This window comes from Rhea americana, unplaced genomic scaffold, assembly GCF_003343005.1.
Source record: "Rhea americana isolate MKP2758 unplaced genomic scaffold, rheAme1 scaffold_20, whole genome shotgun sequence".
NCBI classification, from domain to species: domain Eukaryota; kingdom Metazoa; phylum Chordata; class Aves; order Rheiformes; family Rheidae; genus Rhea; species Rhea americana.
In genome coordinates, this window is record NW_028186150.1 from 1,304,783 (window position 1) to 1,321,156 (window position 16,374).

The 16,374-nt window shown below is 33.7% G+C and overlaps 1 protein-coding gene across 1 annotated transcript in view; it reads right to left on the bottom strand.

Annotated features, from left to right (window-relative positions):
- Positions 1-3,043: 3,043 nt before the first annotated feature.
- TDRD12 (tudor domain containing 12) overlaps positions 3,044-16,374 on the bottom strand; it is a 35,854-nt gene continuing 22,523 nt past the window's right edge. Inside the window, exons 19-31 of the mRNA XM_085303767.1 lie at positions 14,956-15,095; positions 14,629-14,849; positions 13,765-13,864; positions 13,376-13,563; positions 12,748-12,958; positions 11,848-11,940; positions 9,644-9,813; positions 7,028-7,140; positions 5,386-5,440; positions 4,161-4,274; positions 3,922-4,075; positions 3,762-3,828; positions 3,044-3,400 (exon numbers count right to left, since the gene is read on the bottom strand). Coding sequence (XP_085159893.1) covers positions 3,315-3,400; positions 3,762-3,828; positions 3,922-4,075; positions 4,161-4,274; positions 5,386-5,440; positions 7,028-7,140; positions 9,644-9,813; positions 11,848-11,940; positions 12,748-12,958; positions 13,376-13,563; positions 13,765-13,864; positions 14,629-14,849; positions 14,956-15,095 — 1,712 coding nt within the window. The 3' untranslated portion in view covers positions 3,044-3,314. The remainder of the gene's footprint in view (positions 3,401-3,761; positions 3,829-3,921; positions 4,076-4,160; positions 4,275-5,385; positions 5,441-7,027; positions 7,141-9,643; positions 9,814-11,847; positions 11,941-12,747; positions 12,959-13,375; positions 13,564-13,764; positions 13,865-14,628; positions 14,850-14,955; positions 15,096-16,374) is intronic.

Sequence of the window (16,374 nt, forward strand, 5' to 3'; positions counted from 1 at the left end):
AATATTTTATTTCACTGGTTTGTTAAGTACTATACTGGTTAAAGTAGTTTCCATTTAGTTTGGCACACATTAATACTTTCTGAATTGGTATGTTCATCCTGGTGGATGCTATTTTTGCAACAGTATTTAGTATTTGAAATATGCTAAAGATATGAGAATAAAAGATTTATAAACCAGATTACTGTGGATGGCAGTGCTGTTTTTATGCTAATATGTTAAGGCATCTTGTTTTCTGCATGAAAATGACTTAGAATAAACACTAAGAAGTTTTCAATTACAAAGATACTTACCAGCAACAATGTCATGATCCTCCCCCCCTCTTGTGTCCTGCTGCTGAAAGAACTGAGCAGCTAGTATTCACAGTATTACCTACCACAGGCCACACAATCAGAAGTAAAAAGAGACTGACTCTGTTCTCAGTGTCTTACATCAAACATTGGAAATCAAAAAATTAAAGATTAAAAAAGTGGAGATTAAGTAAAAATGGAAAGCACAGTTGACGGAAAGAGACTAAAAAAAGTCCTACAAGGTAATAAAGCTTCATTTCTCAGGTATTTGTATTTTTTCCAAGGCCACTTAAGTTACAGAACAGTAAGTATAACAAAAATTATGCTTAGCACATATGTTGACTTTACAGAGGTAATTTCACATCTTAAATATGCTCCATTTGGTAGCTGAAGAAAATACAGAAAAAAGATTAGATGATGACTTGCACACGAATATAAGCAGCTTTTACCCTCTCTGCCCAGAAAACTGGCAGATTCTGGGTAATATCTTTCACTTCTATATTCTCTCACTGCAAAGGGATTTAATAAATAAATAAAATTTAAAAAGGAATCTTCAGGACACTTATCAATATTTTAAGCTGATTAATTTGAGAAAGACTGTCTGAAGTGCCAAAAGCAATGGTCCTCTCAACACCAAGTTCTAAGCGCATTCATCCTAAAACAGAGTATTGATGAACTGGTTTAAGATCCTAAGTTCATACCAGCTCTAGTCTAGCAAGTCAATTAAAGAAGCCTTCTCTATTTTTCTACAGCCACACAAAACTGAATAAAACCTACATTCCTGCAAACCTCACTCTTAATTTATCTACATGGAAAAGCATTCCCAAAGGTACAAACAAAATGATGCATCTAACTCACTTGAATGACATTTTGTGTTATAGTCAACTCCATGAAAATTGGCTCTGCGTGCAGTAGTAACAAAAACAAAATGAAGGTTGAGAACAGCTAAGGGAAATAACAGTGCAAAACACAATTGTAATTCTGTCATTATATACGCATACTTGACGAATACTATGTTTTGTCCTGGTCCTCCTATTACTGTATCTACTATGACTTTGAAGGCTAAGGAGAGAGATTTTTTTTTTTGGGGGGGGGGAGTGGGGAGGGAAGATGATGGCAGAGGTCTATAAACAGAGTCTTCAGTGAGAGGAAAGTGGTGAAAGCAAGCTAATTGTTCTTATTACTGCTCAAAAGGAACAGGACATAAAGACAACCATGCAGTGATAATAGGCTCAAAAAAAACAGGAGAGGTATTTCTTCATAAATGTAATTAGACTGAGTTTCTTACTACAGGCAAAATGCTATAAGTTGATAGATGTTCCAAAAACTATTACACAAATTCAAGGAAAAAGTCCACAAAAAATCTCTTCCTCATGGACAGTCTTATAAAATTGCTAGAGGCCAAGAGAATATTGTTAAAATGTATTGCTACATATTTTAGTTTTTTTGACAGCTTTTTATACATTGGAACGTAACATTGAGGGAGTTCTTACTTTTGTCTCATATATRAAGTCTTAGCTCCCAAACAAAAAATAAGGTAATTTTCTATGCCCGTTAAATAACCCACTGGATTTATCTATGAGCAGAAAAAGCACTTCACATTTTAGGTACAAGTCAAAGAATGGCAGAATTGCACATGGCAAGGAAACATCCTGCAACACTAGGGTTTTTAAGCTAGTCACTTGACAGCTCTTCATTTGCATGATAATGTAGAGAAGGATCAAAATAAAGTTGAATCAATGATTTCCACTGAAGTACTTCTAAAGCAATTTAAATTTTGTAAATATCTATACTCAAGATTATTGTTAAGCTCAGTTGTAATCAGGATCACAACAGTGAGTATTAATCTCTAACCACACATTTAATAATTACAGGCTTTTTTGTTACATTTAATTTTTCCATTGGCATCAGCAATACTCTTAAATATTCAGAAAGAACAGACAAGCTTTCCTTATGCATGAACTCTACAAAAAAATATGTATTTGTCACTAAACATATTACTACAATTTCCCCACACTCCTGAAGTAAAAGAAACCAGTGTTTCATGAAAGAATAACCCCTACCAAGCAAGAGGTAGGGGTTTATTAAGAATACAATAAAGTTAAACTTCTATTCTATATCACCATGTAGTTATGTTGGGAGGACTGTAAAGTGCACTGAGATTTACGGATGCAAAGAGATCGATATCAGATCCACGTATTATGAATGGCTTTTAAATTATTCCTTCAATGCAAAATATTCTTGATGTGCACAAATGTAACAGTGAAAAATAATTTTCTGAAAGACAATATATTAAAGGGCTAAGCATTAAGGTTAAACAGACAAAATTTCATTGTTTATCTAGAAGAGAAAGGTGGTTTAAATAAATTGAAATGGAAGAAGAGCATTCATGAAAACTGAAAACAAACATCTATGCCTCCATCAGTGCTCATTCCAAAAAGGCTGCAGAATTCAGCATTTTGTACCGTGTTAATACATCTCCAACCAAGTAAGAACAAAAGATTGTTAACTGAGTCAAATCAACATTTGAACGGACACCTTGATGCAGAACTGACAAATGTGATGATCACTAATAAAAGTGATATTGTATGTCTGCAAGGACACCAGAATTTACCTAAGAAAAAAAAACCCGTAACTATTGCTAACACTGTAAATTCATTCAAGTAAGTAAAACCAGAAACTACATAATTACAAATAAATCCAACTGCTTGACAAACTAAGTTTAATCCTTGCATTTATTTTTACTGTTTGGACAGCACACGTTTGCATGTATGCACATCATCAATAAGGGTCAACAATTTTAAGATTAAGTCATTGAAAAATATACATAACACTTCTTCCATGGAACATTTCTTCAGATTCTGAAAACCTGAAGGCAAGGACTTTGTTTGTGATTTTACTCCTACCTAATTAAGGACAGTTCTGCAACCTGTATAATCATTACCACCAACTTGACTGGAAATTCTCATATGAGGAGAGAGCTGCTATTTTGAAGGATAAGTCTTTATTAAGAGATTTATCATCAAATTAATCGTCACTTTCTGTTCCACTGTCTTCTGAAGAGTCCATCAATTCTTCTGTTACTGCATTAGTGCAATGCAACTTTTTAATACCTGCAGGTAATGAAGAGATGTAACATTAAGTGAGAAAACCAACAGCTTCACAACAAACAATATACAGATGTATTTAAAAAAAAAAACACTGTAGACTTCTGTAAGACTACAACTAGACCAAAACACTATGAACTACTTTACTAAACTGTTTTTTATTGTCTGTACTTTTCTAAAAGAAAAATGCTTTGCTATATGTGGCTAGGTACTAGAAATATTGTCATTTGTTTTCAGAAGACTTCAGTGAATCAGTCAAGAGTGTCACATATCTGAAATAACTGAATAGCTCAGTTGAAGTCTATACAACAARAATCAGCATGCTTATTTTATGCATAACAAACATTACCATTTGTTTATTTCTTACCAACTGGAAATGGGCCTTCATCTTCAAAATCTTCCCAATGTTCAAAATCAAAAGACACATGAGAATTCTGTTAATAAAAACATTATTTGAAATATTTGTACTGAAACACACCTAGTATGTAGAGAAAATTCAGTATTTTTCAAATTGATTTCCATTTTACCTTGTTCTTCAGTAACTTGCACCATGATTGTCTCTTCTCTTTTGTAAGGACAATAATAGCCTCTCTATCCTTTATCACACATGTAGACTTTTCTGCAAGTATATGCTGATGCAGCTCCATGTCAGCCAAATAAAATTTGTCTCCTGAGCAAGCACTACACCATCAAAAAAGTTTTAAGAAGTTATTGGAAGCTGACAGTCAAACTTCATGCTTAATAAACTTACATTTCTTAAACCTACCTGAAAACCATCTTCTCTTTAGAGAACTCGCATTTATAATCAGCTATACTTGCTATTTTTACCTTCACTGTAACAGTCTCTTCATTTTGAAACCACTTTATTTCTGGATAAAAACTAAAATAAATAAATTTTAACCAGACTTAATACAAAATAGAAAACAAKTAAGTTTTAAACAAGCTCTCTTATATACTATCACAGTCTTCCCGTTATGGTGCAAGTAAGCAGCTGTGTTTTAGCATCTATATGGGTATTCAACCAGAATAATTTGACACTGTAGAATGCCAGGAAAGCACATTATATTCTGTYAGCCAAGCTTGCTACAAATCCACAAGGGTCTCAATCTTTGGAGGAGCGTATCTATTAGCTAAAGGGGGAAGAAACAGTGCATTGACTTTGATCAACCACATTGCCTCATTTAAGTATACTATCGTAGTTTAATCTTGAAACAACAATGGAAAAGGTAATAGTAAAAAGATCAACTTACTGGAAACGACTTTCCACCGTGGTAGTTAAGCTGCAGAAGGCGATACATGCAAATTGAAACTTCAATCACCCACCCGCCCCCCCGCCCTAATCAAGAATTTTTCTAAGAAGCTAAAATACAAACTGCACATTCTGGTACTTGTGCAAGAAAATGTTTATTACCACCCATAGCGAGCATGGTAAGTAAAAGAGAAAGAATAAGCCATCCAAGGAAAGCTCTGTCTACTCCCCAAATCTGTAAGAAATTTAAGAACATTTGGGAATCCACTGGCTGCTCGCTTTCCCACAGACTGTATATAAGATGTCCCTCAGCATATTCATAATCACAAACAACCCTGGCCTATATAAGCAAAGGATTCAGCATTCGTTTCTACTGCATGCTATACAAATTGTCTTATCCACAAAGCACGTTACAATTTCCTCCTGCAAGGCATCTTAAAACCTGCTGCAAATCTGCATTTACTTGATCCACATTCCAAAGAGAAAATGGGCCATAATTCCATGTATAGGCATTTAMAGTCCCCAAATAAAACCAGATTTTTCTTTTACAAAACAGAAACACATTAAGGAGACACACAAAAAAATCAATTCATTTCATTAAATATCAATACTCAGACAGGAACGTAAGTTAAATTACAAAAAAGTAAAAATCTAGTAACAATTCACTCTGAATTTTATTTTTTTATATACATACATATACATATATATACATACATATATATATATACATATAYATATTTACCATTTACGCTGACAAAGGCTAGAGTCTTCTGCTCTCTTAACTTCAGCTACACCATCTAAAAATAAATAAAATACCTTTTGGGTTTCTTATCTGTACTGTAGAAACCATACCTTCAGAATATCGCAGCAGCATCACAAAAATAACTTGTCAGCATCCAGATTACTACTGCAAGCATATATTTGTATTTACATTGAGTACTTCCCACTCAAATATTTCATAAAGCTAGTAACTCACCTGAAAACTGTAAATAGAAAGACTATTATGCTTGATATTTAAAACAGAACAACCCTCTCCTCTCATCATACTTTTCCAGGTCAGGAAAAGGCTTTCCAGTCTTCAAGATATTCAAAGAAGTCTAAATTAAGTGATAGGTATCATTTAAATTATTGTAATTGCAATCTTGTGTATCACTTTCGAGCTATTAAATGTAACAAAGGAGTTAAACTCAATGTAATTATGTGTGTTTTGAAGCTTCCTCTTTTTCAGTAATGAAGGAGACTGACAGGCATTTAACTTTGAATTTCAGAAAAACTAGGTCTGTCAAATATTGGTGGTAGAACAGTAACCTATTCCCTATTTAAGCTAAAAACAGTTTCTAAGCATAGTAATTTCATCCTTTTTAATATTAAAGGATTTAATAAATAAATAAATAAATAAAAGAACACCTGAATCCTCCTCCACAGTAAAACAAATTACATCCTTTTTTCCTGGCTAATTCTGCACTTTTTTTTTTTTTTTTAATGATCCTTATTATTCAAAATACTCTAAGTGAATTTGGACATTTTCAATAAGTACTGTGGAACTCTCATGAAGATCATCCCAATTATGACTAGAGTTTACTGCAAACCAGTTTCAAGAATACATTCCCTGATTATCATCAGACAACACTTCCTAACTGAGCAAAGAGCACTCTTTCATTTTTAACTATAATTTCAGATAGCTATATAAACATGAGAAAAGGACTAGGTTTGTGCTGTATGGAGAGGGAATAGGGCTGTGTATGTGTAGTGGTTCTTTGAGGGAGACCAAGTCGAAGTTTATTTCCCCCTCCCCTAAAGACAAAAGGTAAAATCCCTTCAGAAAAACCTTGCAATAGAGAAGTGAGGCTTCAGAGTGATCACTGACTGCTGTTTAACTCTGTGACTAGCATGTGCAGAAATTTTCTAGAGAAATTTTTGCAGTGTTTATTATTTATTTGAAACATGAAACGACCTCCAAGTGAACAATACTATTATTCACCTCACATATCCCAACAGGTTCCTGCTTCCTTAAACATTATACCTTTGGCAGCAAAATGCTCATCCTCTCTCAAAAAAGAAAAAAAAAATTCCTCCTCATACATTCCATTCAGAACTAAACAACTCAAGTCTCTCAAAAACAGAGAACTAAAAAAAGTACAGCTATATTGATATGGCCCATGGCATCTCCAGGTTGCTAATTACCAGATATTTGTGGCTCACTAAATATTATTTATATGGTTCTATTCTGCATGCTCAGAGAAGTCTGCCCTTGGTAAAATGACCTTTAGGTTGACATATAATCACCAAACTTTCATTCAACTTTTTTTTTTTTTTTTAATTTTTTTTTTTTTTTTTTTTTTTTAAAGTTTTTAAAATGTTTAATAAGTTATGAGAATATTTACCATATGGATGATTCTCCAAAGTCATTTTGGAAGAAAAACAGCTTTCAGTAGAGTTTTCTTGTACATTCTTCAAGTTCGACACATTTTGTGGACTGACCATTTCCTCCTTTATGCTTTTGGACATAAAAAGACATACTTTCAAAAGAAAAGTTTTAAACACATTTAATAATTAAATCATTCATAATCATACTTTGAAATTCTGTTGAAGTTATTTGAACTTCCTTCTAACATATACAAAGCCCAAAACTTCTAAAACTGTACTTCTAGTATTCAATCTCACCACATCACTCATCACCACTGATGAATTTCAGTACCACAGAAAGAGTATTTATACAGAAATCCAAGTTATGAGAGCATTTAAAATTCTGATTGTTAGCAACCTAATAGCATTTTTTGGAAATTATTTCTGAGTTATGCAGTTGAAGTAATCAAATACTTCTTTTCAAAAAGTCAATATCCTAAGTTCTTCCTCAATAGTAACAACCTTTTAATGTCAAAATCTCATGAAACCTATGCTTACTTTAAAGCAATTAGAGTTTTACAAAATGTTTAATTACTCGTACACCACACAGGCACCCTACAAACAGCCATCAAGCAAGAATGTCCTTCATAAGCTGAGGCTGGACTTAAAGGGGCTGACAACTGGGAAAGTAAGCAGCAGATGAAGTTAGACAGAAGCCTTGTCTATTAAATCTGAAATAAAGCACCACAAATCTGCTTTATCGACATGTAACTATGCATACTAACAAACATATCCCCACTAATCAGGAGCAACTCAGGAGTATTTTCCAAGTCTTCATGAGATGATCTCCAAGCATCACAAAGAGGTGACCTCCACTGTATACTTAGTACCAGCAGTATCTGAGATGTATAATTCATTTTTAAGTTCTTAGTCTGATTGCACTTTGACAATTCACATGAGTGTGGAAAGCCCTCCTTCAGTTTCATCTGTAAATGGTGTATGACAGGCTCTCCTCCCAGAGCATAGCACACATAGGGGAAGCATGTGCTATCATATTGTTTTGACTCAGTAAAATTACTCTGGCAACTTTATCCGACGGTAGCTCCTTAATCCCCCTTATTTAACTACAGCTTAGTTGCCCCCAAAAAAGGCTGCAGTCAGCTCTGCAGTCTGTATTGTTTCAACAGTGTTGTGCTTGGTGAATCTGCAAAAAGAAACCCAAATGATTGCATTATAGATATTTGAAGTAGAACTACCGCACAAAGTTGTCTGGATTCAGGTATAACATGCTTTGGCGACCACTTGGAGGTCACTAACCTTGCTGTTTAATAGCAGCATGAAGAAATAAATAAATTTGGAAAGGTTTTGCTTGAGGCAGCATAAGCCTCAGAGTCAGTCCAAGAGTTTTCTGTAAGGAACAAAACCTGTTGAAAGCCTTCTCAACATCAACAGTACAAAAGTTGTTCTCAAATACAGGGTACAACTGAACGCAATATAGGAAAAACATTCTCTGGATAGGACTAAAATCTGATACAATTTTAGATAGGAGCTGTGGAACTTCAATGGAAATGAATAGAAATTAAATTTGGAGGGACTAGTCCTCCTCACCTTTTTGGTTGGCATAAGCCACAGAAACGCAACCTTAATTAACATGTTTAACCCTGCGACCACACACTCATTGCCCATGATGGTAGTCCAAGGAGCTTTTGTGATTATAAAGCAATACTCTTAAAAAATGATTTGTTCTGCTCTTCTTCATTAATATTAAAAGACCTGTCTTGTCAGACAGACAAAACCCTTGCAATATTTTTCCAGTGATGGAATTTCAAGTAGAAGATAAGTGGCTAAAGAAACACTCCTGAACAAGGTGCCACACAGGCCAGAATGAAAAGCTACAGATCTCATGTTCAGATGCATACAGATGCATTTTGAATCAACATTCCTTGAACCCTGGACAAACCACAGCCATGTGCTCTTTCAACTAGGTAAACTAACCAGCCTTTTAACTTGTCAATGATGGATGTTCCTAACTCGAAGAGATTTAAAAAATACACATCTTATTAAACCTGGAACATCCCTATGAAAAGGAAAAAAAACAAAAAAACAAAAAAACCAACAACATCTCTAAGAAAGGGAAAAAAAAACCCAACTACCACATATGCAGTACTTACTCAGTTTTAACTACAGAAAGACTGATGCAAGGAAATACAAGGAGAAAGTGCGCAGTACTGTTACTGCAAAAACAAACATGTGGCCATATGCATCAAGAATATGGCTCTAACCTTAAAAAAAAAAAAAAAAAAAACTAAACTTTCCAGCTTGAATACTGCAGTTGTACACTCACTAATAATATACTCTCTTGGGGTGGTGTACTGACTGGTAAGCACTAAAAAAAAAAAAAAAAGAAAAAAAACTATTGATCTTAACAAACACAACAGAAATTAAGTTCAGACTTAAAGACTACCTAACTCAAAGGCTAGTTTTGTGGCTAAAGAATACAGTCAAGAGAAAGGCAGACCTACCATAAACACCATTACTCTCTGTGTCTAAATGAAAAGTATTACTCAGCAATACTAATATAGATATCTAACTAATTCAATTAAATTTTTTCCTATACTAAAATATATGCTGAAAAAAATAATGTAAACACTTACAAAGTTTCCAAGTTCTTCTCATGAGTTAATACCCTCACATGCCTGCACAGCTTCTGAAGTTGTTTTATATGTTCCGGATTGTCTGTTCCCAGTCCCATAGACAAAATCTCAGATCGAACATTGTACTCATTGACAGACATCTTCAAATTTGAAAGCCTGGTAACTCGGACCTTGAATTATAGAACATTATACATAGAAACAATAGTTCATAGACTGTCTCTCTCCACCTCTAGGCTCTTCTTCAAATTAGTATCTCCCCACTTAATAATAATAATTTATTACTAACAATTAGTTGTCTCTGTTTTTCAAAAGGGAAAATTTCTTACCCATGTTCCACTGATTTCAAAGAGTCACCATCTTTTTCTACTCTGATAACAGCTCAAGTAACCAATAGCTAGTTCCAGCTAACAGAACCACGAAGGCAGAGTATGAAAATCTGGTCCTGATTACACAAATTTCAGCCAAAATACACACCATACAGTTAAAGTAACTAACTTCTAGAYCCCCAAACCAATAAAATTGTTGGGGTAAGGGAAAACAAACAAAAATCCAGAACACCAACGAAATAATGGCATTAGGAAAAAAAAAGATATGCTAAATGGAAAAAAAAGACACTATTGAGAAGAATTACTTCTAGATTATTTTTTCTTTCTACTTTTTTTCATCTACAATAGCTGATTAAAAGCACAGACAGAAAGCATAGCAAGATACATTCCAAAACACAGAAATACCTTACGGCACTCTTTGGCAAGATCCAGCAGCCACAAGAGGCACATCAAATAAGTTCATTTTATAACATCTGTAAGACTGACATCACAACAATGCAACTAGTTTGATCATGCCACATTTAAAAAGGCTTAACAATGTACCTGATTTTTATTTTTGTCCTTTATTGTAGCTTTCAGAATAAAGGAAACCCTTAAATAAAGGCTATGCCTTAAGACAATGTCTACCAACAAGATTTTGGGAGATTAGGAGAATATATAGGGGAAGCCTCACTGCATGCACAACCCACTCTTAACTCCTCCCTAGGCATTCCTTTCAAGCTAGTATTGCAGATAGGAATATTTGGTCCATCTCATTCTTATGGGGCAGAGAACCAACTGAAAAACACCACAAATATGGCAATGACCTTGAAGTATTAATTCCAGGAAAAGCTTAAAAAGTCAGCTTTTAGAGAGAATTAATATTTAAAGCAGCTATGTCATTTGTCCGAGATTACTGCAGTGATAAGACTTAATAAAAACTCTTGATCTCTTGAAGGGTCAGAATCACAGCCTTTAAATCAAAATGATGGTTATGGGTCCTTTTTTGAATGCTGATAAGAAGAAATTCCGGGACAATTTATGTCCCAGAAGAGTAAGAAATCTTCCAGATGATTAGTGTAAGTAGAAGGATATATATAAAAAATAAAAATAAAGGCAAAGAAAAGCACCTATTTTTGCTACTCTGATCAAGAAAATTCAGAAGGCAGGGAGGACTTAAGAGCTTCTTTCAATTTGCAGAAAAGCCTGGAATCAAACTCACTGCAGGAAAAATTATTGCATGAAAACATTAAAAAAAAAAAAAAAAAGAAACAAGAGCATTTGAAAACAGATCATCAAATCTAAAAGTCAGCTGTGCCTAAATCATTGCAAATGCAAAAATCACTGTACAGCTTGTTACACACTTATCTTTGTTCTCACAATGTGGAGAGATGAGGAAGGAGCATCACCTTCCCCAATCTCAAAAAAAAACAAAGCAAAGACTTAGAAACAAAGAGAATTAACATTTAAGATGTATTTCTAGTATGAGAGGTCTTAAACTTCTTATAATAATAATCTTAACATTAAAAGACAAGTGTCACTCTTTCAGAAAAACATATGACAAACTACAGAATCAATTTTAGAAGACAATAACACAAAAAAATTGTATTTCCAAAACATATTTTTGTTATTAATTTTTTTGGAATAGTATGAATAAGCTTTAGAATTTATTTGCTGATCTGTTACTGGTGCAAGTTCAGCTTTCTGGATTTACAGTTCAAGATACAGTCAATCATTCTACCTACACAAATAGAAATATTTATGAATAGTGTTGTGTGGATACGGAATGGAATAAAACGAGAAATAACAGAAGGAAAGAAAAGGAAGGAACAAAACCATTTATAAAGGAGTTTAGATAAAAATATCAAATACATTCTAATGCCATAATTTTATACTTACCATTGGGTCAACCCAAATCGTATTTCCCAAAGTAAACACTATTTTTGCTTCATGTGGTTTTCCTTTAATTTTCTGATAAATATGACTAGTAACCTAAGAAAAACAATTTTCACTCTATTTGAGATATACAGCAACATAATTTTGCAGTTATTTTATGCTGAGAAAGTTGTTTCATTGTAATTAACAATGATAAGCATATTCAAAGAACAAAACCCCCTAATCTTTGAACTAACTGATAAAATAGTCAAAGTATTAACAGATTAAAATAGTATCACTCCCTTAGGAAGGTGCTTCCGTAAGAGAAGAAATTCAGACGGATTTACAGAGGTTACCCTTCCCTTGTTACTCTCCACAGATTTAAGAGTAACAATAACTTATTTCAGAAGAAGTCAGATGCACTGTTCCCCCACTTAAGAAAAATTCCAAAGAAAATAGGAAAAAGGTTTTCTGGTTTCTTTACAGAGTTCTTTGGAAAAAGATTTCCCAAATAAAGAGCATGAGATTTATCACTTGAATTGTACCGATTAGAGCATCACTGCCTGAAACATGCAAAGTTGTCTACTGACAACAAAGAATAAAGTAGCTGATACGGCAGACTATTAAAGATCATATTTTACTTGATTTTAATCTGAGGCAAATATGAATGCTTACTGTGATTGATATATAATTTATTAAATCATTTGGAAGAACAATCCTATAAATTTATCATTCTGTACGCATAAAAACTAAGAAAATTAACTTCTTATAATTATTTGGCCCAGCAATATAGGCATCTGTTGGTAGTATTAATAAGTAAAGAAATTTGAAAATTAAGTTTACACTTCATTAGCTGTTTTTTCATAGGAAAGAAACTTACAGAACTTAAAGGAAGTATCAGGAAAAAAAATTGATGAACATTACCCTCGGGTTCCATTCAATTTCATTATCAATGGGTTTCACACTACAAACTATAAATTCCACAGCCTGAGGTGGCAGACACTGAAATCTTGCAGGTAACTGAAGCAGTCGATGGCTCTCAACTTGACTCATTCTGCCTTCATCTATGTATTTAATTGTAACATTATGCAATAATTTTTTTTCTTCTTTTTGGGAAATCTCTACCGCCTGAACCCTTCAAGGAAGTAAAGAGATGAAAAATCAAATTATTATTCATAACATCAGTTATTAAAAAAAATCCCTTTTTTAATCTACTCTTTCTTAATCTTTTAAGAATTAGATTTTCACAGTAAGTAAAAATAGAAAGCTTTTATTTTTGTATTAAAATGTTTATTTTATACACATTTTATAAAATACTACATTGAAATACATGTGTGTGCATATATGTGTGCTTATTCACTCTATTTTCCATTTGGAAAATTAAATACTTTTAAAGATTGTCTTTTTAAAGACTGATTAAGAGCAGTAGGGTTTTTTATTCGCTTTTTTTTAGTAGGATAGGTATAAATTATTTTGTATTAAAAAGCACACCTGAAAAAGTTACCTAAAAAAAAATATATATACATATATACACATATATATTTTTTTTTACCTGTGGAAAAATGTTTCCTCGTACAACCCATACAATGCTAGGTTCTCCACCTTGTCAACAGAGACGTTATTACTAGGTTTCTTAAAATACTCATTAATTTCTTCAGCAAGAATTGCATATTGGTCCTTTTGCTTATCTACTATGCGACCAAAGTAGTTTGTTGCACTTACAATATGGAGAGGCACTATCTGAAAACATAAGATGGTCCAAGATGAGAAACCTAAAGAACAAACATCCCAGAGATACAGTACATAATAAAATAGTATTAGCGTAATCTGAAAAAAAATATATATATATTTATATGTATATATATTAGTAATGTGCTAAATATAGCTACTTATTACCTGTCCTCTTGGTACCTGAAAATAAGAAAAATACTAATAACTTACTGTCACACACCCAGGCATTGGTGTAATTTTATCTGGCATATTCTGGGGTATGTCTGTTTGCATATTAATGAGATGACGATCTGGGCACACTCTCCTATTCCTATGCATTGGGGAGGGGGAGGAAAAAAAAAAGGCAGTTTAGAAAAGAACACTTTATTTTCAGTGGTAAGATATTTGATGCAACTTAGAACACTTTAAACATTAGAAGTTTGCACCAGCCTGAAATGAGACAGAAATTGATTATGGAATAGCACCAGTGACTCAAGGAGATAGGCAGATAAAACTGTCAGAACTATCTCTAATGGGTGAAGTTCATAACAAAAACATCACCAGATTTCAGAGGAAAACAAGCACTAAAAATTAACATTTTTCTCATTACTCATAACAGAATCTACACTGAAGTCACACCCAAGAATGCTTTAGCTTCCTCCCTCACACACTACTTACAATCCAGTTGCACACAGCTCAGAGATAAATCACCTATTTGCCCACCTTCAAGGGACAGGAGAGGATAGGGGAGAGGGTAAAGCACATACCAGTCCTGTGGAATTGTGCCTACAATACTAAATCAAAACAACAGCTTGAGGTGCACTCAAGTGCATCTGGGTAAGAGTTAGCACCAGTTATGCTACTGTGTAAGATTATGCCTGAGTCTCCACAAAAATACGCTAGTATTTTTGTTCCTATAGAAGTACTTAAAGAATGAAACGAGCAAACCAGTGAAGAGAATCATGAGCAAAAATTGATCCAAATAGAAGTATTCAACAGGAAAATCTATCAAGTAACTAGTAGCAGTAATCATTCAGAGCAGATAATGCCTTGTTGCTTAAGTATGGGTGCTGAGAAAACTTGTTATTTCCTTACTTGCAAATCCCAAGTGTTTTAAGATAGGTACACAGTGGCCTTGTAAGCTTCTTTTCTTCTTCAGCTTCTAGCACTCTGGTAGTAAAATCATGCAGTTCTGGCGGAACTTCAGCTTCAGCACGCTTCAAATAGTGCAGGACCCCAAGAGCATGGCACATACTGTTTTCTGTTAGTAGTAAGACTGACCTTGCCTTTGTATAATTCTGATCTACAAAAGAACCCTAAAGAAAGGGGTTTTGTTGTTTTTTTGTTTTTTTTTTAATTTAAACTTATCCACTGTATAAGTATTTAAATGTTAATATTAACTTGTTCACAATTTACTCAAACCTTCTCTGTCACGTTATAGAAGTTGTCAGACATGTGGTGTAGACGCTGACCAAAGATTCTTGGAGAAGAAGGAAAACTGAAATGTATCACACAAGTTGCATCTGTAATTCCCAAAGACTGCATGCAATCATCTGTTAAGACTAAAAACAAGTTTTATACACACAACATATTTAAGATATACTACAATTATCTTAAGTATTACATCATATTTTTCACAGCTGTTTCCTTTTCCCCATTTATTGCTGTAAGAGCAAAATAAAGGTCTTTTCTAATACACTCATATAAGGTATTATGTTTCTTCAGTTAAAWTTCATAGGCATATGGCAAAGATACAGGATTACACATTAGTCTCCTCTAATCACCTCTTGTGTTATCTTGTATCAGTATTAAAACAAAATCAGAAATGGCCAGTGTAAAGTACTTTGCAATTTATTATCTAAGAATAAATACAGAAGTCAAATTTGAGTATAAAACCAATGAAGCAGATGATCCTCACCTGCTACCATTTGACAAAACAGAGACTTTTCCCTAGATTCTGAACAGAATACACTTTAAGATTTTAAAGAGATAAAAAATACTAGGCTTTTAAAAGCCTAGTATTCAGAATGCACCCTTCAGCAGATTGCCATTCAGATTAAAGGTGTTGAAGAAATTTTCTGTTACTGTATTTCCTAATTTGTTCAAGTCATTAACACTATATGGACGGCGTAGAAAACCCTAGCATCTCGAAGGCCTGGAGATTTATCCTGTTCTTCGTACAAAGTCTCCTAACTTAAGATAGAAATGAGGGAATGAAAAAGGAGTGGGGGAGTGCAAGAGAAAGAGACTGAWTAAGAAACACTGAAATTCTGTAACAACTTACATATCAGAACAAGAACTCTGGAATTCTTTCTTGGATTGAAAGTCCAAGAAAGTGGGACAGTAGCTATGTATGCTGAGAGCTGCAAATTTATACCATTAAACACCAAGCAATGCAAGAACAAAGAGTAAACAAGGTGGCTTAAAGATAATATAGATTAAAAACCACCAATAACAAAAATAAGTCCCAAGTACATTCAGATGAGAAATAAGAAGGTTCCTTCGTTTCATTTTTTTTTTAATGCCATTTTGTTTCAAGAAAAAGCCTTTGGGATCATTCACACACAAACAGTTTTATAGCCATGTCTTCTTTCAATCAAGAGCCAGCATAGAAAAATATAGAGAGTCACAAGAAGGACTCAGTAAAGGTGGAAGCAGTTGTGGAAGAAGTTAATTATTTAGAAGAAATGACATTAACAAAAATATTTGAATTCCCAAGAAAACAGAACAATGCTGAATTAAAAAGAGGAGCTTACTCTATAACAGGATGCAGTTACGTTAGAAATGTGTCTGGTGTTCCCACATGCTTTGAGCCAATTTTGGCAACRGGGAGTCAAAGCA